Raw genomic sequence first — 24,153 nt, 5'->3', positions numbered from 1 at the left:
GATAGTATCCTTTGATGCACAAGAGTTTTTTTTTCACAAGGGTTTTTAATTTGAAGATATCCAACCTATTTTTTCTTTGTTGCCTGTGCTTTTGATATCGTATCTAAAAAACCCACTGACTATTCCAAGGATGTGCAGATTTTCATCTATGTTTTAAGAGTTTTATAGTTTTAGATCCTACTTTGGTCCATTTGAGTTAAATTTTATATATGGTATGAGATAAGTGTCCAGCTCCATTCTTTTGTATTTGGATATCCAGTTGTCCCAGCACCATTTATTGAACAGACTATTCACTTATAACCTCTAGGTCCAGCCTTTCCTCATTTGAAGACAGGGGAAAAGAAAAAAATTTTCCCCACTGAAGGTCTTGGCACCCTTGTCAAAAATCAATTGACCATGGATTACAGGTTTATTTCTATATTGCCAATTATATTTGCATTGTATAATTTTTCTGTATATTATGATGATTTGACATCTTAAGAAATTTTTCTGGCTAGGAGACTTGCCTCATACTGGCCTAAATTCTTAGAGATAGTAAAAGACCCAGACAAAAGCATACCTTTAATGTGCAAACTAACCAATCCAGACCCATACCACTTCTTTCTGGCCCATGTGCCCCAGGAGGCACCACTTCTCTCTCTTAATCATCACAGAGCCAAGTACCAGGCAACTAGAGATCACCTCTACAGTCCAAAACTCACTGATATTATTCAAACTAGCCAATCTTAAACTGTTTACTCTGCCCTGCCTTGCTTTCCTGTATAAATCCTAGTAAAGTTCATGGTCTAAGTGCTCTCTCCCTCCTGTCTTCTGTCTCCTGACCTCCCTAGTGTTTTTCTATGTGGTCCTGCTTGATATATCATGCTTCTTGTCTTTAGGACCCATGAATATAATAAACTTTGTTTTTCTGAGTCTCTCCTGTACCTCCTTTTGTACCTGACTGATCATCTCACAAAAAACACAAAGCTCTATTCCACTGATCTAAATGTCAATATATATGCTAGTACCACACCATTTTGACTACTGTAGCTTTATAGTAATTTGTCAGATCAGGAGATGTAAGTCCTCCAACTTTATTCTTTTTCAATATTGTTTTAGCTATTCAGGGTTCCTTGTAATTCCATATAAAACTTAGGATTCATTTTTCATTTCTGTAGAAAAGGCATTTTGATAGGAATTGAATAAAATCTAGATCATTTTGGGAAGTGCTGTCATCTTATTATTAAGTTTCCAATCCATAAACACAGGATGTCTTTCTACCTAGTTAGGTCTTCTTTAATTTCTTTCAAAAATGTTTTATAGTTTTCGGTATAGAAAAATGGCACTGAATATACAGGACTACCCAGTGCACCAGTACAAAATGCAAGAAATCAGCATGCAAGAAAGAAGATGAGGATTCAGATTAGAGACAGGACAGATGCTGCTCTTTCCATTCCTGGCCATTACTTAATGTGAAGAGAAGATGGAATCCATCATAGCATCCAGAGTGAGAAACTATAGAAGCATCTTTCTTGCAGAACAGTGACTGAACTGATATATTAGCGATCCATTGCTATGTAAAATATTATTCCAAAGCTTTTGCAGGTTAAAACAAATGTTTATTACCTTTGAATTTCTGTAGGTCAAAAATTTGGGAGCAATTTATCTGGATAACTCTGGGTCAAGATCTCCCATGAGATTACACTCAAGTTGTTGGTTGGGGCTGTCATCTGAAGGTTCGACTGCGGCTGGAGGATACTCTCCCAAGGTGGATCATTCACATTGGCTGTTGTTAAGAGGCTTCTGTTCCTTTCCAAGCTGGCCTCCCTATAGTGCTGCTTGGATATCCTTATGACATGGCAATTAGCTTCCTCCAGAGTCAGTGACCCAAGAAGAGTACCAGGAAAAATCTGTAAGGCCTTTTATGACCTAGTCTCAAAAGTCACACACACTCACTTCAACCATATTCTATTTGTTAGAAGTCTCTTGATCCAGCCTGATAGGATGTTCTTTGAAGGAAGAACAATAGGCTTCACCTCTTAAAGAGGGCAGTGTCACATAATTTGTGAACATATTTTAAAACTCTCACACTGAAGAATGTGACACCTCTTCCATACGCACTAGTATGACATGGCACCAAATAAATAGTTCAAAAACAATACCCAAAAATCCATCTCAAAACCTGGTAGTTTCTTCTTATGCACAGAAGATACACTGCAAGACCTCCAGTGGATGCCTGAACCCACAGATGGTAACAAACCCTATATATACTATGTTTTTTCTATGTATAAATACCTATAAAAAGTTTATGAATTAGACACAGAAAGAGATCAATAACTAGTAATAAAGAAGAACAATTATAATAATATATTCTAATAAAAGTTATCTTAATGTGGTCTCTTCTTTCTCTTTCTCAAAATATGGTACTGTACTCTTCTTCTGGTGATGATATTAGATGATAAAATGCTTATATGATGAAATGAAGTGAGGTGAATGACATAGGCATTGTGATGTAGTGTTAGGCTACTAGCGACCCTCTGAAAATATGTCAGAAGAAGGATCTCTGATTCCACAACACATTTGACTACAAGTAATTGAAACTGTGGACGGTGAAATCAAGAATAAGGGGAAACTGGGATCCCTGGGTGGCGCAGCGGTTTGGCGCCTGCCTTTGGCTCAGGGCGCGATCCTGGAGACCCGGGATCGAATCCCACGTCGGGCTCCCGGTGCATGGAGCCTGCTTCTCTCTCTGCCTGTGTCTCTGCCTCTCTCTCTCTCTCTCTCTCTCTGTGTGTGTGTGACTATCGTAAATAAATAAAAAAAAAAAAGAATAAGGGGAAACTGTGTATCTATTGACCTAGATCCTTAGCAACAATACAGAGGACAATGACACATTAGAAACTGCAGTAATGTATCATACATTTTTTAAATGGATGCTTAATGCTGTCAGAATATAAATCAAATAAACTGAATTTAGATTATGAATATTTATCTTGAAAAACTACTGTAAAATTAGAAAATTTTGAGAATCCATGTTTTATGGTAAATCTTTGAAAATTCTGGAGGATGGTAAGTTTTTGAAAATGGCCCTGACATAAAGTAACTATCAAAGGTTTAGAATTAAAAATTGAGTTGCTTTGGCTGTCTCCTCTTTCTTTTTAGTTCTAAGATCCCACACTAGAGACTAGAAGACCTGTTTATGATTGTTATTATCGATGACATTAACATTATCAGAGTTAGTATAGTATTGTTTTTAATACCTAAGAGCTTATGATCATAAAACGAAGCTCCCTGTGGTATTTCAAAGATCTTTTCATGCTGTGTGGTGTTTTTAGGTCTAGTATTGCCAGTAAATAGGTCAGTAGCTCTCAGAGAAATGAGCATTCAAACTCTCTATGTATGGAAATAGCTAAATTTACAACCAGCTTATAACTAAATAGAGGTATTGTCTCATAGTGATAAAAACAACATTGTTTTGCAGAGTGAAAATTATAAGCAAACAAATCTCAGAGACATGTTCTTAAAATATTTTCCTGAAGAGATGTCCATGGGTCAGCACTGTTCATCACAACACTTTCCAGGCAAGAAAACTGATTTATGAGTGTGAATTTATCGGACACTGAGCATAACATTAGGAAATAATGCTTCAAGTAATTATCACACATAAAAGACCTCCTGCTGCAAAAATGTCAGTTATGCTAAGGAAAATTATTCATATTATCCTGCACTTCCCTTTTAAGGACTGCTCATTCTATTTTATATATTAAAGGACTAGCATATTAAGATGCTAGAAATACTTAAGGGAAAAAGTTTCTCTTTCCGTATCTACCAGTTAGTTTGGTCTCTATTCAGAACTCGTATGTTTAGCTATAGGGTAAGAATTCACTTGTGGCTGTCAAAGCATCAGTTCTTTCCCTGGAATCCTCTGTATGGCTGTCTGGGCTTCCATGTAACATGAGGGCTGGCTTCCAAGAAGGATTAATCCAAGATATAACAGTAGAAGATACAGATGTTTGTATAAGGAAACAATCTATCATAATAAAGCATAGACACCTCTCTCCACCATCTCCCTCCATCCCTCCTTCCCTTGCTTTCCCTCTTTCTCTCCCACCCTCCCTTCTCTCTCCTCCCTCTCTCCTTCTCTCTCCTCTTTCTTTCTTTCTCTCTTTCTCTCTCTCTCTCTCTCTCTCTCACACACACACACACACACACACACACAGGGGAATAAAGGTAAAGGCTTTTCCTTCCCTTCCCTGGGAGAAGATTTGCTTATATTCCAGAAAAAAGATAAGTGCTCTCTGTCTCTTCTCTTTCTGTATCTGTTTGTCTGTCTGTCTGTCTGTCTCTCTCTTTCTGTAAAGAAGGATGGGTAATCCTATATAAAACCAGAGTTTCCTGCTTTGGAGATTTCTCCCCGTTCATGCACTCATCCACATATGCAAGTACCATCAGGCCCTTGCCTCAGGATATGGTGGGATTGGGACGTGGGGAACCAAGCAAGATGTTGCTCTGGCTGCTGCATTCGCTGTGGGAAATGAATGGTCTTGGTCTTTGACTGGGCTCTCTTGTTTTTCTGAACACATTTGGAAATACAATCCACTATATCCAGTGAGGAAAAAGAGAACCAGCCCAAGGCAATAGGTTATATAGGGTCATTTTGACTGATCTAAGTAGGTAAATCATCCCAAATGGGAAGCAACAGGTTAAAAAAAAAATTCTAAGGAATACATTAATTTTTGGGGGAAAAAAGTTACTAGGAAGTATTCTTAAACTCCTACATGCTTTCATAGAGGAGAAAACTGGATTATTCTTTGGGATCTGTAACATAAGGTAGAGGAGGTTACATTTTTTTTTAATTTATTTATGAGAGAGACAGAGAAGAGAGAGAGAGAGACATAGGCAGAGGGAGAAACAGGCTTCCCGCAGGAGCCCGATGTGGGACTTGTTCCCCGATCCCGGGATCACACCCTGAGCTGAAGGCAGAACCTCAACTGCTGAGCCACCCAGGCATCCCAGGCGGTTACATTTTTAAAATGCTTACAGGTTAAATATCTCCAGCACATCTTACAGGCTATTCGAACAAAAGTTTCTAACAAAATACAGCAAGTTACATTCACAGATGTAGCTGACAAATTTTGTTTAAATACTAAATCTGTTTCAAAAAGAGTTAGTGGTTTGGGTTTATAGTCAAAGATCTACCATTATCAGTTTACCCCTTCTTCATGAATTCTTATGGTTATGCCTTCACTGAACATCAAATCTAGATTTTCTTTGCCTAGTTTTTCCTCTATACCTTTATTATGACACTAGCTACATTTAGAATTGCATGTGTTTGTCTTCCTTATTAGCTTGTGACTCTCTGGAATTCAGAATAATGTCTTAGTTACTCCTATGGCCCTCAAATTATTTAACACAACGTTTTAAACAGAATAGGCACTTAATATTTAGTAAAACCAACTTAATGCCTTAAATGGCCAATTCAAGAGCTACAACTGCTGATTTTTATGAACAATTAATGTTAATTGCCTACAGTTTATTCTTCAGTTAATAGCAAATTCAAGTTTTCTCACGGTGTACTGTTCTGTATAATGACAGTGTTGGCCTCGATTTAAAGCCTGTCATCTATTGATTATTTATTTCATTAATGCAGATAGTGAATCATTTAAATGACTTAATATTGGACCATGTGAAAAGAAGAAATAAAACTGCAAATTAAACTAGGTCTAGAAACCGGCCTTCCTCCAGTTCCCAAAACTGCCACAGCACCACTTGCTTGCTAAATAATTTTACCATATTTGTCTGTCTTATCTCCAACTGCATCAACTGTGCCATCTGGATGTAGACGGACAAACCCTCCAGTGACCCTGTTGTAGAACTGAAGAGTATTTCCTTTCATAAACTTCCATCTTTCTGCAGCCCACTAAATACAAAAACAAAACAAAAAACAACAATATAAGAAGACAAATTACCAAGAAACACTGCTTACTAAATTATATACTGATTTGACACACAAAATACTTATTTGGACACTATTTGTACCAAACAATTTAAAACCAAAAGTAAAATCTTACTGTTTCTTTTCTATTAAGTTCTAGCTTCTGCTCTGAAGGTATAAAGGAAAGAGAGAATTATTAATTTCAGCAGAGTCATGCTTTCCTCAATCATCATAATACAGAATTTTCTAAGAAATGTGTATACATGACACTCACTTGCAAAGACGATACTGTTATCCCTGGCATACAGTTCTCTTACAATCTTACCATCATCTTCCCCTTGATCCAGCCATCTGTAGAAAGAAAGGTGTATCAAAAATATTGTGGCTTTATACTTACACTAACCACTAGGAATTATGGAGCCAAGTCAGAAATAATGGATAAGAGGAACTAGAAAAAAATCATAGGTATCTTGTTGGTAAGAGCAGAGCAGAAAATGGAAAAGGAAATGCTTAAAATGACTAAGAGAGCACAAAGGAGGTAGGAGAAGCTGCTATCAGGTTCCAGATGAAACATGCCTTTCCCTAATCCACAAGTAACCAGGTAGCCTACCCAGGTCATAGATCTTACATCCACTGGACCAATGATGTTAACCTGTTTGTTAGCCATCAACAACAGTTCAAACTACAATCAGTTATTTCATAAATGGCTATTATTGGTTCCATGAGGAAAGAGACAGGTAAGTGTTGAAAGAAAAAGCAAACTATCAGTACTATCAGAAAAATAACCCAAAACTCAATGTCTAGTGACAGTGGGTTAGCAATGTTATCACCATATAAAAAGCCACATGCAAATTTTATTTTGTACATTTCTTATATTTGAACTTAATTTGGGACCTACTCCAAAAGGAATCAATTTTCTTGCCAGAGACTTTTGTTCTCCTTACTGATATATAAAGAAAAATAATATTTTTAAAATCTTTCTTGGTAAATTAAGGTAGGTTCTACTTACATCATCAAGAATGATGATAAAATAATGTATATCTTTCTAAATAGAAGCACAAGCCCCTAAAATTATTTTTCAAAAAAATTACCCAACAAAGCATCAGTGACAAAGAATAATTGAATAAGCTATCCATTTCTCCAAAATACATGAATTTGGAACCAATATGAAATGAATTTGTTCAACATAAAAGCACACCTACAAACCTGTGACAGAAGAAGTTATATTCATGATTTGTTGTGGGATCCTTGATTACAACATCATCAAGAAACCAGCCATTTCCTAAACACAAATTAAAGAAAGAAAAATGCTGTGTGAATATGTATTGTCCAGGTATTACCTGAAGTTTTGAAAAGAGGTCATAGCTTTCAAATATACATAAAGGCTTTGTGCACCATAAAACTTTAATACATCAAATAAAGCAAAATATGAGAAGTAAGCTATAAGAAGCATTTAAAAATATTTTTTATACAGGTACCAAAAGTACAACATGTTTAAGGCTTCATGTTTTATGGTATCTACTTCAACATGATTTTCCAAGCACCTGAAAACAGAACAATTCTGCAATTTCTCTTGATTTCATAAATTGCATTTATATTCCTGGACCTATCTTCCAAAAAATATATATCTAATGAGTTAACAATACTCCTACTTCCAAAACATACACATAAAGTTCATATATGAAGCAAGAATATATTTTGAGAAGCTAGAAAATAAACATTCAGAACCTCTGTTGAAGAACACAGACTGAGCTAGTATACATGAAGACAGTAATCTTTTAAATATTTTATTTTATATTAATTTGCAAACTGGAGCTTGTTAAAATATAATTTAATTTTATTTATAGATAAAATATTTTAACTAGACATACTAGTTTAATCTGTATAAAGACTTAGCACAAAATCTATACTTCTCTAATTAAAAATCCTTCAGTTTATGAGTTAATACCAGCTACAGGATGAAATTCTTGAACAAAGCATACAAGGGTCTTCACTGCCTAGCCTCTGTTTACTTTTTAATTTCATCCCTTATTACATACTCCCATCATGGAACCATGCCAAACTCTTCATAGTTCCCTAGATCAATGATCCTCCAACTTTAGCATGCATCAGAACTACCAAGAGGGATTATAAGAACACATATTGCTGGGCCCCACAATTTCTGATGTAGTAGGCCCAGGATAAGGAACCTAAGTGACTGTCCCAGTTTTTCTGAGAAACGGATTTCCCAAGATGCAGGATTTTCAGTGCTAAAACCAGGACAACTACAGGCAAGCCAGAATGACTGGTCATCCTACAAAAGAAACCAAGAATGGAAATTTTTTTTTAAGATTTTTTATTTGTGTATTCATGACAGAGACAGAGAGAGAGACAGAGAGATAGAGACAGAGACACAGGCAGAGGGAGAAGCAGGCTTCAGGCAGGGAGCCCGACGCGGGACTCGATCCCAGGTCTCCAGGATCACACCCCAGGCTGAAGGCAGCACTAAACCGCTGGGCCACTGGGGCTGCCCCAAGAATGGAATTTTTAATGAGATTTCAGGCAATGCTGATGATCCAGGAGCCACACTTTGAAATCCAAAACCATATTTTGAAAACCACTGCCGGGATCCCTGGGTGGTGCAGCTGTTTGGCGCCTGCCTTTGGCCCAGGGCGTGATCCTGGAGACCCGGGATCGAATCCCACATCAGGCTCCCGGTGCATGGAGCCTGCTTCTCCCTCTGCCTATGTCTCTGCCTCTCTCTCTCTCTCTCTCTCTCTCTCTCTGTGACTATCATAAATAAATAAAAATTTAAAAAAAACTTTAAAAAAAAATAAAAAAAAGAAAACCACTGCCATAGATAATTAATAATCATAATTTACACATCATTTCTCTACACATGACATTCCCTATGCCTAAAATGTCATTCCCAAAATGCATTATTTCATTTTTAAATTTTACCAAAAGGCAAAAAAAAAAAGAATAGAATTGTCTCCTTTAAGGAAAATTAAAATGTTACTAAAATTCTGAAATGGGTTTTAAGAGCTACTGAGAGGAGATGTGTGAAATGGCGGAAGAGTAGGGTCCCCAAGTCACCTGTCCCCAACCAAATTAACTAGATAACCTTCAAATAATCCTGAAAATCTATGAATTCGGCCTGAGATTTAAAGAGAGAACAGCTGGAATGCTACAGTGAGAAGAGTTCACGCGTCTATCAAGGTAGGAAGACGGGGGGGGGGGGGGGGGGGGGGGGGGGGGGGGGGGGGGGGAAGAAATAAAGAAACAGAAGGCATCCAAGGGGGAGAGGTCCCAGGAGGAGCCGGGCTAAGGCCAGCAAGTGGCCACAGGACAGGAAAGCCCCGCCTGGAGAAGCAGGAGCTGCACCAACTTTCTTCCCGGGCGGAAAGGGGCTCGCAGGGAGTTAGTGCAAGACCCCAGGAGGGCGGGGATGCCCTCAGGCTCCCTGGGACACTAACAGTCACCTGCACCCCAGGGAGAGTGCGCCGAGCTCCCTAAATGGCTGCAGCGGGCACCGCTTGACCCAGGAGCAGCTCAGAGCAGCTCAGAGGAGCTCGGGTGGCACGCAGCTGGGAGCGCGAATCCAACAGTGCAGGCCCAGGAGTACAGGGCACCGGGGACACAGCACAGGATCCGACCTCCCCCTGGACAGGAAGAGGCCAGGAGGGCCCAGGACAGGAAGGACGCTCCTGCCCCAAGCTGAGCAGATCAGCAGACCCACCCCGGAGCCTCCAGGCCCTGCAGACTGAGAGCTCTGTAGTTACTGCAGGAGCTGACTCCAGGGCTCCAGAGCTGGCCGCTGCCATTGTGGTTGTTCCTCCTGGGGCCTCACGGGTTAAACAACCCCCACTGAGCCCTGCACCAGGCAGGGCGCAGAGCAGCTCCCCCAAGTGCTAATACCTGAAAGTCAGCACAACAGGCCCCTCCCCCAGAAGACCACCTAGATGGACAAGTTCCAGGGGAAGTCAATGGACTTAAAATATAGAGAATCAGAAGATACTCCCCCGTTTTTTTTTTTTTAATTTCTGTTTACTTCCCCCGCCCTTTCTTTCTTTCTCTTTTTCTTCTCTCTTTTTCTCTTTTTTTCTTCCTCTTTTCTTTTTTCTTTTCCTCTTTTCTTTTTTCTTCCTCTTTTCTTTTTCTTTTTCTCTTTTCCTTATTTCTCTCCTCTCTTTTTCTCTTTTTCCCATACAACTTGTTTTTGGCCACTCTGCACTGAGCAAGATGACTAGAAGGAAAACCTCACCTCAAAAGAAAGAATAAGAAACAGTCCTCTCTCACACAAAATTACAAAATTAGGATTACAATTCAATATCAGAAAGCCAATTCAGAAGCACTATTATACAGCTACTGGTGGCTCTAGAAAAAAGCATAAAGGACTCAAGAGACTTCATGACTGCAGAATTTAGAGCTAATCAGGCAGAAATTAAAAATCAATTGAATGAGATGCAATCCAAACTAGAAGTCCTAACGATGAGGGTTAACGAGGTGGAAAAACGAGTGAGTAACATAGAAGACAAGTTGATGGCAAAGAGGGAAACTGAGGAAAAAAGAGACAAACAATTAAAAGACCATGAGGATAGATTAAGGGAAATAAATGACAGCCCGAGGAAGAAAAATGTACATTTAATTGGGGATCCTGAGGGTGCCAAAAGGGACAGAGATCCAGAATACGAATATGAACAAATCATAGCTGAAAACTTTCCTAATCTGGGAAGGGAAACAGGCATTCAGATCCAGGAAATGGAGAGATCCCCCCCTAAAATCAATAAAAAACGTTCAACACCTCGACATTTAATAGTTAAGCTTGCAAATTCGAAAGATAAAGAGAAGATCCTTAAAGCAGCAAGAGACAAGAAATCCCAGACTTTTCTGGGGAGGAGTATTAGGATAACAGCAGACCTATGCACAGAGACGTGGCAGGCCAGAAAGGGCTGGCAGGATATATTCAGGGTCCTAAATGAGAAAAACATGCAACCAAGAATACTCTATCCAGCAAGGCTCTAATTCTGAATGGAAGGAGAGATAAAGAGCTTCCAAGACAGGCAGGAACTGAAAGAATATGTGACCTCCAAACCAGCTCTGCAAGAAATTTTAAGGGGGACTCTTAAAATTTCCCTTTAAGAAGAAGTCCAGAGGAACAATCCACAAAAACAAGGACTGAATAGATATCATGATGACACTAAACTCGTATCTCTCAATAGTAACTCTAAACTTGAACAGGCATAATGACCCCATCAAAAGGCGCAGGGTTTCAGACTGGATAAAAAATCAGGACCCATCTATTTGCTATCGACAAGAGACTCATTTTAGACAGAAGGACACCTACAGCCTGAAAATAAAAGGTTGGAGAACCATTTACCATTCAAATGGTCCTCAAAAGAAAGCAGGGGTAGCCATCCTCATATCAGATAAACTAAAATTTACCCCGAAGACTGTAGTGAGAGATGAAGAGGAACACTATATCATACTTAAAGGATCTATCCAACAAGAAGACTTAACAATCCTCAATATATATGCCCCGAATGTGGGAGCTGCCAAATATATCAATCAATTAATAACCAAAGTTAAGATATACTTAGATAATAATACACTTATACTTGGTGACTTCAATCTAGCGCTTTCTACACTCGATAGGTCTTCTAAACACAACATCTCCAAAGAAACGAGAGCTTTAAATGATACACTGGACCAGATGGATTTCACTAATATCTACAGAACTTTACATCCAAACTCAACTGAATACACATTCTTCTCAAGCGCACATGGAACTTTCTCCAGAATAGACCACATACTGGGTCACAAATCGGGTCTGAACTGATACCAAAAGATTGGGATCGTCCCCTGCATATTCTCAGACCATAATGCCTTGAAATTAGAACTAAATCACAACAAGAAATTTGGAAGGACCTCAAACACGTGGAGGTTAAGGACCATCCTGCTAAAAGATGAAAGGGTCAACCAGGAAATTAAGGAAGAATTAAAAAGATTCATACAAACTAATGAGAATGAAGATACAACTGTTCAAAATCTTTGGGATACAGCAAAAGCAGTCCTGAGGGGGAAATACATCGCAATACAAGCATCCATCCAAAAACTGGAAAGAACTCAAATACAAAAGCTAACCTTACACTTAAAGGAGCTAGAAAAAAAAAAGGAGCTAGAGAAAAAACAGCATATAGATCCTACAGCCAGCAGAAGAGAGTTAATAAAGATTCGAGCAGAACTCAATGAAATCGAGACCAGAAGAACCGTGGAACAGATCTACCGAACCAGGAGTTGGTTCTTTGAAAGAATTAATAAGATAGATAAACCATTAGCCAGCCTTATTAAAAAGAAGAGAGAGAAGACTCAAATTAATATCATGACTGAGAAAGGAGAGATCACTACCAACACCAAGGAAATACAAAAGATTCTAAAAACATATTATGAACTGCTATACGCCAATAAATTATGCAATCTAGAAGAAATGGACGCATTCCTGGAAAGCCACAAACTACCAAAACTGGAACAGGAAGAAACAGAAAACCTGAACAGGCCAATAACCAGGGAGGAAATTGAAGCAGTCATCAAAAACCTCCCAAGACACAAAAGTCCAGGGCCAGATGGCTTCCCAGGGGAATTCTATCAAACGTTTAAAGAAGAAACCATACCTATTCTATTAAAGCTCTTTGGAAAGATAGAAAGAGATGGAGTACTTCCAAACTCGTTCTATGAGGCCAGTATCACCTTAATTCCAAAACCAAAGACCCCACCAAAAAGGAGAATTACAGACCAATATCCCTGATGAACATGGATGCAAAAATTCTCAACAAGATACTAGCCAATAGGATCCAACAGTACATTAAGAAAATTATTCACCATGACCAAGTAGGATTTATCCCCGGGACACAAGGGTGGTTCAATACTCAAAAAACAGTCAGTGTGATTCATCATATCAGCAAGAGAAAAATCAAGAACCATATGATCCTCTCATTAGATGCAGAGAAAGCATTTGACAAAATACAGCATCCATTCCTGATCAAAACTCTTCAGAGTGTAGGGATAGAGGGAACATTCCTCAACATCTTAAAAGCCATCTACAAAAAGCCCATAGCAAATATCATTCTCAATGGGGAAGCACTGGGAGCCTTTCCCCTAAGATCAGGAACAAGACAGGGATGTCCACTCTCACCACTGCTGTTCAACATAGTACTGGAATCCCTAGCCTCAGCAATCAGACAACAAAAAGACATTAAAGGCATCAAATTAGCAAAAAAGAAGTCAAACTCTCTCTCTTCGCCGATGACATGATACTCTACATAGAAAACCCAAAAGTCTGCACCCCAAGATTGCTAGAACTCATACAGCAATTTGGCAGCGTGGCAGGATACAAAATCAATGCCCAGAAATCAGTGGCATTTCTATACACTAACAATGAGACTGAAGAAAGAGAAATTAATGAGTCAATCCCATTTACAATTGCACCCAAAAGCATAAGATCCCTAGGAATAAACCTAACCAAAGAGGTAAAGGATCTAAAAACTATAGAACACTTCTGAAAGAAATTGAGGAAGACACAAAGAGATGGAAAAATATTCCATGCTCATGGATTGGCAGAATTAATATTGTGAAAATGTCAATGTTACCCAGGGCAATATACACGTTTAATGCAATCCCTATCAAAATACCATGGACTTTCTTCAGAGAGTTAGAACAAATTATTTTAAGATTTGTGTGGAATCACAAAAGACCCCGAATAGCCAGGAGAATTTTAAAAAAGAAAAACATATCTGAGGGCATCACAATGCCAGATTTTAGGTTGTACTACAAAGCTGTGGTCATCAAGACAGTGTGGTACTGGCACAAAAACAGACACATAGATCAATGGAACAGAATAGAGAACCCAGAAGTAGACCCTCAACTTTATGGTCAACTAATATTCGATAAAGGAGGAAACACTATCCATTGGAAGAAAGACAGTCTCTTCAATAAATGGAGCTGGGAAGACTGGACATGCACATGCAGAAGAACGAAACTAGACCACTCTCTTTCACCATACACAAAGATAAACTCAAAATGGATGAAAGATCTAAATGTGAGACAAGATTCCATCAAAATCCTAGAGAAGAACACAGGCAACACCCTTTTTGAACTCGGCTACAGTAACTTCTTGCAAGATACATCCACAAAGGGAAAAGAAACAAAAGCAAAAATGAACTATTGGGACTTCATCAAGATAAGAAGGTTTTGCACAGCAAAGGATACAGTCAACAAAACTAAAAGACAACCTACAGAATGGGAGAAGATATTTGCAAATGACGTATCAGATAAAGGGCTAGTTTCCAAGATCTATAAAGAACTTATTAAACTGAACACCAAAGAAACAAACAATCCAATCATGAAATGGGCAACAGACATGAACAGAAATCTCACAGAGGAAGACATAGACATGGCCAACATGCACATGAGAAAATGCTCTGCATCACTTTCCATCAGGGAAATACAAATCAAAACCACAATGAGATACCACCTCACACCAGTGAGAATGGGGAAAATTAACAAGGCAGGAAACAACAAATGTTGGAGAGGATGTGGAGAAAAGGGAACCCTCCTGCACTGTTGGTGGGAATGTGAAATGGTGCAGCCACTCTGGAAAACTGTGTGGAGGTTTCTCAAAGAGTTAAAAATAGACCTGCCCTACGACCCAGCAATTGCACTGTTGGGGATTTACCCCAAAGATACAGATGCAATGAAATGCCGGGACACCTGCACCCCGATGTTTCTAGCAGCAATGTCCACAATAGCCAAACTGTGGAAGGAGCCTCGGTGTCCATCGAAAGATGAATGGATAAAGAAGTTGTGGTGTGTGTATACAATGGAATATTACTCAGCCATTAGAAATGACAAATACCCACCATTTGCTTCAACGTGGATGGAACTGGAGGGTATTATGCTGAGTGAAGTAAGTCAATCGGAGAAGGACAAATATTGTGTGTTCTCATTCATTTGGGGAATATAAATAATAGTGAAAGGGAATATAAGGGAAGGGAGAAGAAATGTGTGGGAAATATCAGAAAGGGAGACAGAACATAAAGACTCCTAACTTGGGAAACGAACTAGGGGTGGTAGAAGGGGAGGAGGGTGAGGCGTGGTGGTGAATGGGTGACGGGCACTGAGGGGGGCACTTGACGGGATGAACTTGGGTGTTATTCTGTATGTTGGCAAATTGAACACCAATAAAAAATAAATTTATTATTTAAAAAAAGAGCTACTGAGAAGACTGTAAAACCCTTGGAGATGAGAAGGAATTGATTTTAAATGTTTTTTACTTAAATATTTTTTTATCCATTTCAGAGAGAGAAAGAGCATGAGTGGGAGGTCAGAGGAAGAAGAAGAGAGAATCTCAAGCTGACTCCTTGCTGCATGCAGACCTAATTCTGGGCTCGATCCCACAGCTATGAGATCAGGACCTGAGCAAAACATGAGTCAGACACTCAACTGACTAAGCCCCCCAGGTGCCCAAAGAAATTGATTTTAAAATACTTTGAGTTAATAGATTTCATTAGTAATTAGATTAAAAGTACCTATATAAAAACATATTATCTACAAGAACAGTCATGTGGAGCCAAGAGCAGCCAAAAGACCATGTAAACATAAAATAAATATCACTGTAATTCGCTGAAATTTAGGGGTTTTCTATACACCATAAACTAGCCTTATGGGTTAACTAAAATTTTACAAAATTTGATAAGAAAAAAGATTAAATTTTACTTTCCATCAGGGAAATACAAATCAAAACCACAATGAGATACCCCACTATTGGGTATTTACTCCAAAGATACAGATGCAGTGAAATGCCAGGATACCTACACTCCAACGTTCATAGCAGTAATGTCCACAAGAGCCAAATTGTGGAAGGAGCCACAATGTCCTTCGACAGATGAATGGATAAAGAAGATGTGGTCTATATATACAATGGAATATTCTCAGACATCAGAAAGGATGAATACCTACCATTTGCTTTGACATGGATGGAACTGGAGGATATTATACTGAGTGAAATAAGTCAATCAGAGAAAAGCAATCATCATATGGTTTCACTCATATGTGGAATATAAGAAATAGTGAAAGGGGGGATCCCTGGGTGGCACAGCGGTTTGGCGCCTGCCTTTGGCCCAGGGCGTGATCCTGGAGACCCAGGATCGAATCCCACATCAGGCTCCCGGTGCATGGAGCCTGATTCTCCCTCTGCCTGTGTCTCTGCCTCTCTCTCTCTCTCTCTGTGACTATCATAAAAAATAAATAAATAAATATAAAAAAAAAGAAATAGTGAAAGGGACTATAAGGGATAGGAGGGAAACTGAGTGGGGAACAACAGGAAGACAAACTATGAGAGACTCCTAACTCTGGGAAACACACAAAGGGTTGCAGAAGGGGAGTTGGGTGGCGGGTAACTGGGTGACGGGCACTAAGGAGGGCACTTGATGGGATGAGCAGTGGGTGTTATACTATATGTTGCCAAATTGAACTTTAAAAATAAAATAAATAGGTTAAATTTTAAATATTATATTTCTTTGTATAATACTAAAGATTTATTTTTTGGCCATTTTTCCAAGTTCTTTATATGACTGGTGATTTTTTTAAGGTATCCTAGATATCTTGGATATAATTTTATGAGACTCTGAGTCCTAATTAATCTCTTTAGCAGCAGTACCTCCTGTTGGTGTGTAGAATAAGCTGTGTGTGTGTGTGTGTGTGTGTGCTCACACGCATTCAACTTCTGACACCATTCAGGTGGAAATGGGGCATTGACTCCCTGTAGACAACCGGACAGCTCACCCCCTCCTCCTGCCCACTGATACCTTCCTACAAAAATAAGTAAGGCATACTCACTGCCTCACTGCCTCTGAGGAGAGTAATATCCCTGGTGTGACCCTCTGTTCCCATAAGGAGGGGGAGAGCGGAGTTGAGTCACATCCTTTACTGCTGTGGGGTAGGGACCGAAACTCAGCTCCACACTGGGCCCCAAGGAAGGGAGAGGGAGTCTGAAGAGTACTAACTAGTCCCAATTCCACTACCTCACTATGCCTTGTTGGTGTTACCCATGAGTAGAAGAAGCTCAGGTCACTGGGCTTCACTGATGGGGGAAGAGGAAATCAAGTGTCAACTACTCCATATTGTCCTGCCTCAACCCACCTCATGATGCTAGATAGGGGGTGGACACTGAGCCCCCACTAGAACTCATTAACACCAGGGATGGGAGTTAGTAGAGTGCTGACTAGCTAGCCCCAGCTTGCTCTGCTTTTTCCTATTTGCAAATGACATGAATGTCTATAGATAAAATTCCAAACAATCTACAAAAAATAATAATAAATTCCAGAACTATAAAGTGAGTTGAATAAGGTTTTGGATACAAGACAAATCACCATACAAAATCAATCACATTTCTACATACTAACAATAAACATATGGAAACTCAAATTTAGACCACAATGTCACTTAAAATCACTCTGGAGATTATTTAGATACAAACTTAACAAAACATGTCCAGAATCTGTGTGCTGAAAATTTTAAAATGCTGAGTAAAGAAATCAAATAATGCTTAAACAAATGAAGAGCCATATCCATACTATATTCATGGATTAGAAATCCCAACATAGTAAAGGCATCAATTCTCAAGAAATTAATCTCTAGGTTTGATGTAATTCCCATCAAAATCCCAGAAAGTTTTACTGTAGATATGGACAAGCTTTTCTAAAAGTTAATTAGAAAAGGACAAGCCTTTAAAAATATTAAAATAGAAAGGAGGCAAGATGGTGGAAGAGTAGGGGTCCTTGTTTCATCTGGTCTATCATATTTAGCAAGATAACTTTCAAACCATCCTGAATACCTGTGAATTCAACCTGAGATGTAAAGAAAGAATAGCTGGAACACTACAGAGAGAAAAGTGATCACTTCTTACAAGGCTGGAGTCCGAGAAGAGAAGTGGAGGGGATATATTGGAAGATAGACGGCAGGAGGGAGGGAGTCTTCGTAAGCTGGCTACAGGATAGCGATACCGTGTACAATCAGTACCTTTAGAAATCTGCTCCTGACAGAGTCTTCCCTGCCTGAAAAGCACTCAGTGGTGAAATAGGGCAGAATCTCAGGATGAGCAGTGAAGTGTCAATATTCCCAGAGACACAGAAATAGGGGCACCCAGGAGAAAGCTCAACTTGTGACACAAACTGTGGTCAGATTGGGGGACCAATGCTGTCCTAGGTCCCAGTAAAGGACTGGAATGCAGCAACTCTCCCTGGGCACCTAGGAGAGAGTGGGTGCACACTTGGGAGTGGGTGAAAGCCCAGGGCCCAGGCAGCAGCCTGAAGTGGGCTATCCTCCATTCCCTCTGGGAGAGGCAGAGCCGGTGAGCAGACAAGATGGCAAAAGTTCTCCCACCACCTGGTACCCTTCAAATTGTACAAATCAGTATCCCCCCGCCTGTCCCCCAGGAAATCTGAGCCAGTGTGCACTGAGAGACTGCAGTTCAGTACACACTGGGAGCTCTTGGCTCTGGGGCTGGAGACCGGGCTACCATTTTTTTTTCTTTTACTCCTTTCACCCTGGAGAGATTCAGCCTCCAGGGAAAAAAGGCCTCACAGAGCAAACAGCTTACACTGAGCCCAGCCACCCAGCAATAGGCAGGGCATCTCTGTCCAGGCACAGACACCTGAGAATCAGCACATCGGGCCCCTTCCCGAGAAGACCAGCTGGAAGAACAGGGGAACAGCAAGTTTATTGACCAAGCAGCAGTGGATAGCTCCATTACTGAGGGATAATAGTATACAGAACTCGAGGTTTTTTTTCCTTATGATTTATCTTTCAGGTGAAAAATTTCCAATATTCTTTCTTTTTATCCTGCCTTAACTACAATATTTTATCAATTCTTCATATTTAAGTTGTTTTCCTTTTTGACTTTTATATTTTTACAATTGCATGTCATAGATATATTCTTCATTTTTGGCTTCAACATACTGAATTTTTGTGGATATATAAGTTTCGGGGTCTTTTGGTCTTTGCTTTATAATTTTGGAATTTAGTACCTTCTAACATATGGCCCAAAATACATACTCAGAACCAATTTGGAGCACCATGTTGGTCCACTCTGTGAGATTATATTCTCCTTTCCTTCCCATTCTGCCCCCTTCTTTTGTCGTCTTGTTTTTGTTTTTTGTTGCTGTTGTCTCTCTATATGTTTTCCTTCTTTATATCAATTGGAACTTAGCACCTTCTAACATAAAGACCAAAATACACTCAGTACCAAGAGGATCACCATCTTGGTTCTATATTCTTTCTCCCCCACAACATCCCCCCCCCACACCTTTTTTTAAATTTTTACTATTTTTTATTTGTTTTTTCACTTTAGTGGTCTTTTTCTTTTATGTCATGGTTGATATTTTTTACTCTGTTTACTCATACAGCCATTCTGCACTGGACAAAATGACTAAAAGGAAAAATTCACCACAAAAGAACCAGAAATAATACTCTGTGCCACAGATCTAATGGATATGGATTTAAATAAAATGTCAGAGATAGAAATCAGGATTACAATTATAAAATTACTGGTGGCTCTTGAGTAAAGCCTTTTATGTATATACTCTATAGAGATTCTCTTATTGCAGAATTGAGATCTAGGCAGGCAGAAATTAAAAATACTTTAACTGAGATGCAGTCTAAACTGGATGCTCTAACAGCTAGGGTTAATGAGGCAGAAGAGAGATTGAGTGATATAGAGGACAAGTTGATGGAAAGGAAGAAAGTTGAAGGAAAGAGAGAAAAACAACTAAGAGCCTCCAAGGAGAGACTCCGGGAATTAAGCGATAGTTTGAGAAAATAATATTTGTCTTATTGGGATTCCAGAGGGTGTGGAGAGAGAACCAGAACAAAGAGAATGTTTGAACAAATCATAGCTGAGAACTTCTCTAATTTCAGGAAGGAAACAAGCATGCATACTCAAGAGATAGAAAGGACCCCCCTCAAAATCAACAAAACTAATCAACACCCCAACGTATAATAGTGAAGCTTGCAAATTTCAGAGATAAAGAGAAAATCCTAAAAGCAGCTTGAGACAAGAGATTTCTAATTTATACGGGGAGAAATATCAGATTAACAGCAGACCTATCCACAGAGATCTGGCAGGCCAGAAAGGGCTGGCATGATATATTCAGGGTACTAAATGAGAAAAACATGTAGCCAAGAATACTTTAACCAGCAAGGCTGTTATTCATAACAGAAGGAGAAATAAAGATCTTCCAGGATAGGCAGAAACTGAAAGAATATGTGACCACCAAACGAGCTCTGCAAGAAATATTAACAAGTACCCTATAAGTGAAGAGAGAGCTGTATTGCGTATACAGCCCAGAAACAGGAACCGTATACGCAATACTATGACATTAAATTTGTATCTTTCAATAGTCTGAATGTGAATGGGCTAAATGATCCAATCAAAAGACACAGGGTATCAGACTGGATAAAGAACAAGCAAGACCCATCTATGTGCTGTCTACAAGAGACTCATTTTAGACCTAAAGACACCTTCAAGCTGAGAATGAGGGGGTGGAGAACCATTTACCATGCAAATGGTCCTCAAAAGAAAGCTGAGTGGCAATCCTCATATCAGATAAATTAGATTTTAAACCAAAGAGATGGAGACACTATATCATACTTAATGGGTCTATCCAACAAGAACACCTAACAATTATGAATATCTATGTCCCTAATGTGGAAGCATCCAATTATGTCAATCAATTAATAACTAAAATAAAGAGACACATAGATAATAATACATTAATAGTAGCAGACTTCAACATGGCACTTTTAGCAAAGGACAACTTTTCTAAGCAAAAGATCACCAAACAAGGGCTTTGAGCGACACACTGGATGAAATGGATTTCACAGATATATACAGAACAGTCCATCCTAATGCAACAGAATACACATTCCTTCTCCAGAACAGACCACATACTGAGTGACAAATGGAGTCTCAGCTGATACCAAAATATTGGGATTATTTCTTGCATATTTACAAACCACAATGCTTTGAAACTAGAATTCAAAAAAAAAAGAAAAAAGAAACTAGAATTCAATCACAAGAAGAAATTTGGAAGGAACTCAAACACATGGAGGTTAAAGAGCATCCTGCTAAAAGATGAATGGGTCAACCAGGAAATTAGAGAAGAATTTAAAATATTCATGGAAACTAACGAAAATGAAAGCACAACTGTACAAAATCTTTGGGATACAGCAAAGGCAGTCTTAAGAGAGAAATACACCTCAATACAAGCCTCCTTCAAAAAACTGGAAAAATCTCAAATACACAAGCTAACCTTACACCTAAAGGAACTGGAGAAAGAACAGCAAACAAAGCCTAAAGCAAGCAGAGGAAGAAAAACAGAGATTAGAGCAGAACTCAATGAAATAGAGACCAGAAGAACTGTAGAACAGATAAAGGAAACCAGGACCTGGTTCTTTGAAAGAATTAATAAGATAGATAAACCCCTATCCAGACTTATTAAAAAGAAAACAGACTCAAATTAATAAAATCATAAATGAAAGAGGAGAGATCACAATCAATACCAAGGAAATACAAATTATTTTAAAAATGAATTATGAGGAATTATATGCCAACAAATTAGACAATCTGGAAGAAATGAATGCATTCCTCAAAACCTACAATTTACCAAAACTGAAATAGGAATAAATAGAAAACCTGAACAGACTAACAGCCAGAGAGGAAATTGAAGCAGTTATCAAAAACCTCCCAAGAAACAAAAGTCCATGGCCAGATCCCTTCCAAGGGTAATTCTACCAAGCATTTAAAGAAGAAATAATAATTATTCTACTAAAGCTGTTTCAAAGGTTAGGAATGTAAGGAATACTTCCAAATTCATTCTATGAGGCCAGCATTACCTTGATCCCAAAACCAGACAAAGATTCCACCAGAAAGGAGAAATACAGAACAATATCCCTGATGAACATGGATGAAAAATTCTCAACAAGATACTAGCCAATAGGACCCAACAGTATGTTAAGAGGATTATTCACTACATTCAAGTGGGATTTATCCCTGGGATGCAAGGGTGATTCAATATTTGTAAAATAATCAATGTGACAGATCACATCAATAAAAGAAAAGACAAGAACCATATGATCATCTCAATAAATGCAGAGAAAGCATTTGACAAAATACACCATCCATTCTTGATCAAAATTCTTCAGAGTGTAGGGATAGTGGGAACATTCCTCAATATCTTAAAAGCCATCTATGAGAATCCCACAAAGAATATCATTCTCAATGGGGAAAAACTACATGCTTTTCCCTGAAGGTCAGGAACATGACAGGGATGTCCACTCTCACCACTTTCATTCAACATAGTACTAGAATACCTAGCCTGAGCAATCAGACAACCTAAAGAAATAAAAGGCATTCAAATTGGCAAAGAAGTCAAACTCTCCCTCTTAGCCGATGACAGGATATTGTACATACAAAACACAAGAGACCCTACCCCAAGTTTGCTAGAGCTCATACAGTAATTCAGCCAATTGGCAGGATACAAAATCAATGCCCAGAAATCAGTGGCATTTCTATACACTAACAATGAGACTGAAGAAAGAGAAATTAAGGAATCAATCCCATTTGCAATTGCACCCAAAGGCATAAGACACCTAGGAATAAACCTAACCAAAAGGTAATGGATCTATACCCTAAACACTACAGAACACTTCTGAAAGAAACTGAGGAAGACACAAAGAAATGGAAAAACATCCCATGCTCACAGATTGGAAAAATAAATGCTGTGAAAATATCTATGCTACCCAGGGCAATTTACACGTTCAATGCAATCCCTATCAAAATACCATGGACTTTCTTCAGAGTTGGAACAAATAATCCTAAGATCTGTATGGAACCAGAAAAGACCCTGAAGAGCCAGAGGAATATTGAAAAAGAAAATCAAAGCTGGGGGCATCACAATGCCTGACTTCAAGCTATATTACAGAGCTGTGATCAAGTCAGTATGGTACTGGCACAAAAACAGACACATAGATCAATGAAACAGAGTAGAGAACCCAGAAATGGACCCTCAACTCTTTGTTCAACTCATCTTTGACAAAGCAGGAAAGAATATCCACTGGAAAAGGCACAGTCTCTTCAATAAATGGTATTAGGAAAACTGGACAGCCACATGCAGAAGAATGAAACTGGACCATTCTCTTACACTACACAGAGATAAAACTAAAAATGGTTGAAAGATTTAAATGTGAGACAAGAATCCATCCAAATCCTAGAGGAGAACACAGGCAACACCCTTTTTGAACTTGGCCAAACAACTTCTTGTCAAACACATCTATGAAGGCAAGTGAAACAGAAACAAAAATGAACTACTGGGACTTCATCAAGATAAAAAGGTTCTGCACAGCAAAGGAAATGGTCAACAAAACTGAAAGACAACCTACAGAATGGGAGAAGATATTTGCAAATGACATATCAGATAAAGGCCTAGTATCCAAGATCTATAAAGAACTTACCAAACTCAAAACCCAAGAAACAAACATTCCAGTCATAAAATAGGCATAAGACATGAACAGATATTTCTCTGAAGAAGACCTACACAAGGCCAATAAGCACATGAAAAAAAGTGCTCCACATCACTTGCCATCAGGGAAATACAAATCAAAATCACAATGAGATACCACCTCACACCAGTGAGAATGGCTAAAATTAACAAGACAGGAAACCACAAATGTTGGAGAGGATTTGGAGAAAGGGGAACCCTCTCACACTGTTGGTGGGAATGAAAGCTGGTGTAGCCACTCTGGAAAACAGTATGGAGGTTCCTCCAGAAGTTATGACCCAGAAATTGCACTACTGGGTATTTACCCTAAAGATACAGATGTAGTGAAACGCCGGTACACCCGCACCCTAGTGTTCATAGCTGCAATGTCCACAAGAGCCAAATGTGCAAGAAGCTACGATGTACTTCGACAGATGTATGGTTAAAGATGCAGTATGTGTGTGTGTGTGTGTGTGTGTGTGTGTGTGTGTGTATATATATAATGGAATATTCCCACACATCAGAAAGGATGAAAACCTACCATTTACTTCGACTTGGATGGAACTGGTAGGTGGTATGTTGACTGAAATAAGTCAGGCAGAGAAAGACAACTATCATATGGTTTCACTTATATGTGGAATATAAGAAATAGTGAAAGGGACCATAAGG

At 38.9% G+C, this 24,153-nt stretch overlaps 1 protein-coding gene across 1 annotated transcript in view; it reads right to left on the bottom strand.

Annotated features, from left to right (window-relative positions):
* The window catches only part of LOC102156503 (lipoxygenase homology domain-containing protein 1-like), a 106,819-nt gene that overhangs the window by 40,363 nt on the left and 42,303 nt on the right, over positions 1–24,153 (bottom strand). The window contains exons 6-9 of the mRNA XM_038579324.1: positions 7,121–7,196; positions 6,189–6,265; positions 6,051–6,082; positions 5,770–5,899 (exon numbers count right to left, since the gene is read on the bottom strand). Coding sequence (XP_038435252.1) covers positions 5,770–5,899; positions 6,051–6,082; positions 6,189–6,265; positions 7,121–7,196 — 315 coding nt within the window. The remainder of the gene's footprint in view (positions 1–5,769; positions 5,900–6,050; positions 6,083–6,188; positions 6,266–7,120; positions 7,197–24,153) is intronic.

This window comes from Canis lupus, chromosome 29, assembly GCF_011100685.1.
Source record: "Canis lupus familiaris isolate Mischka breed German Shepherd chromosome 29, alternate assembly UU_Cfam_GSD_1.0, whole genome shotgun sequence".
NCBI classification, from domain to species: domain Eukaryota; kingdom Metazoa; phylum Chordata; class Mammalia; order Carnivora; family Canidae; genus Canis; species Canis lupus.
Note: the sequence above shows the minus strand (reverse complement) of the source record. Positions and strands in the feature narration are given on the sequence as shown.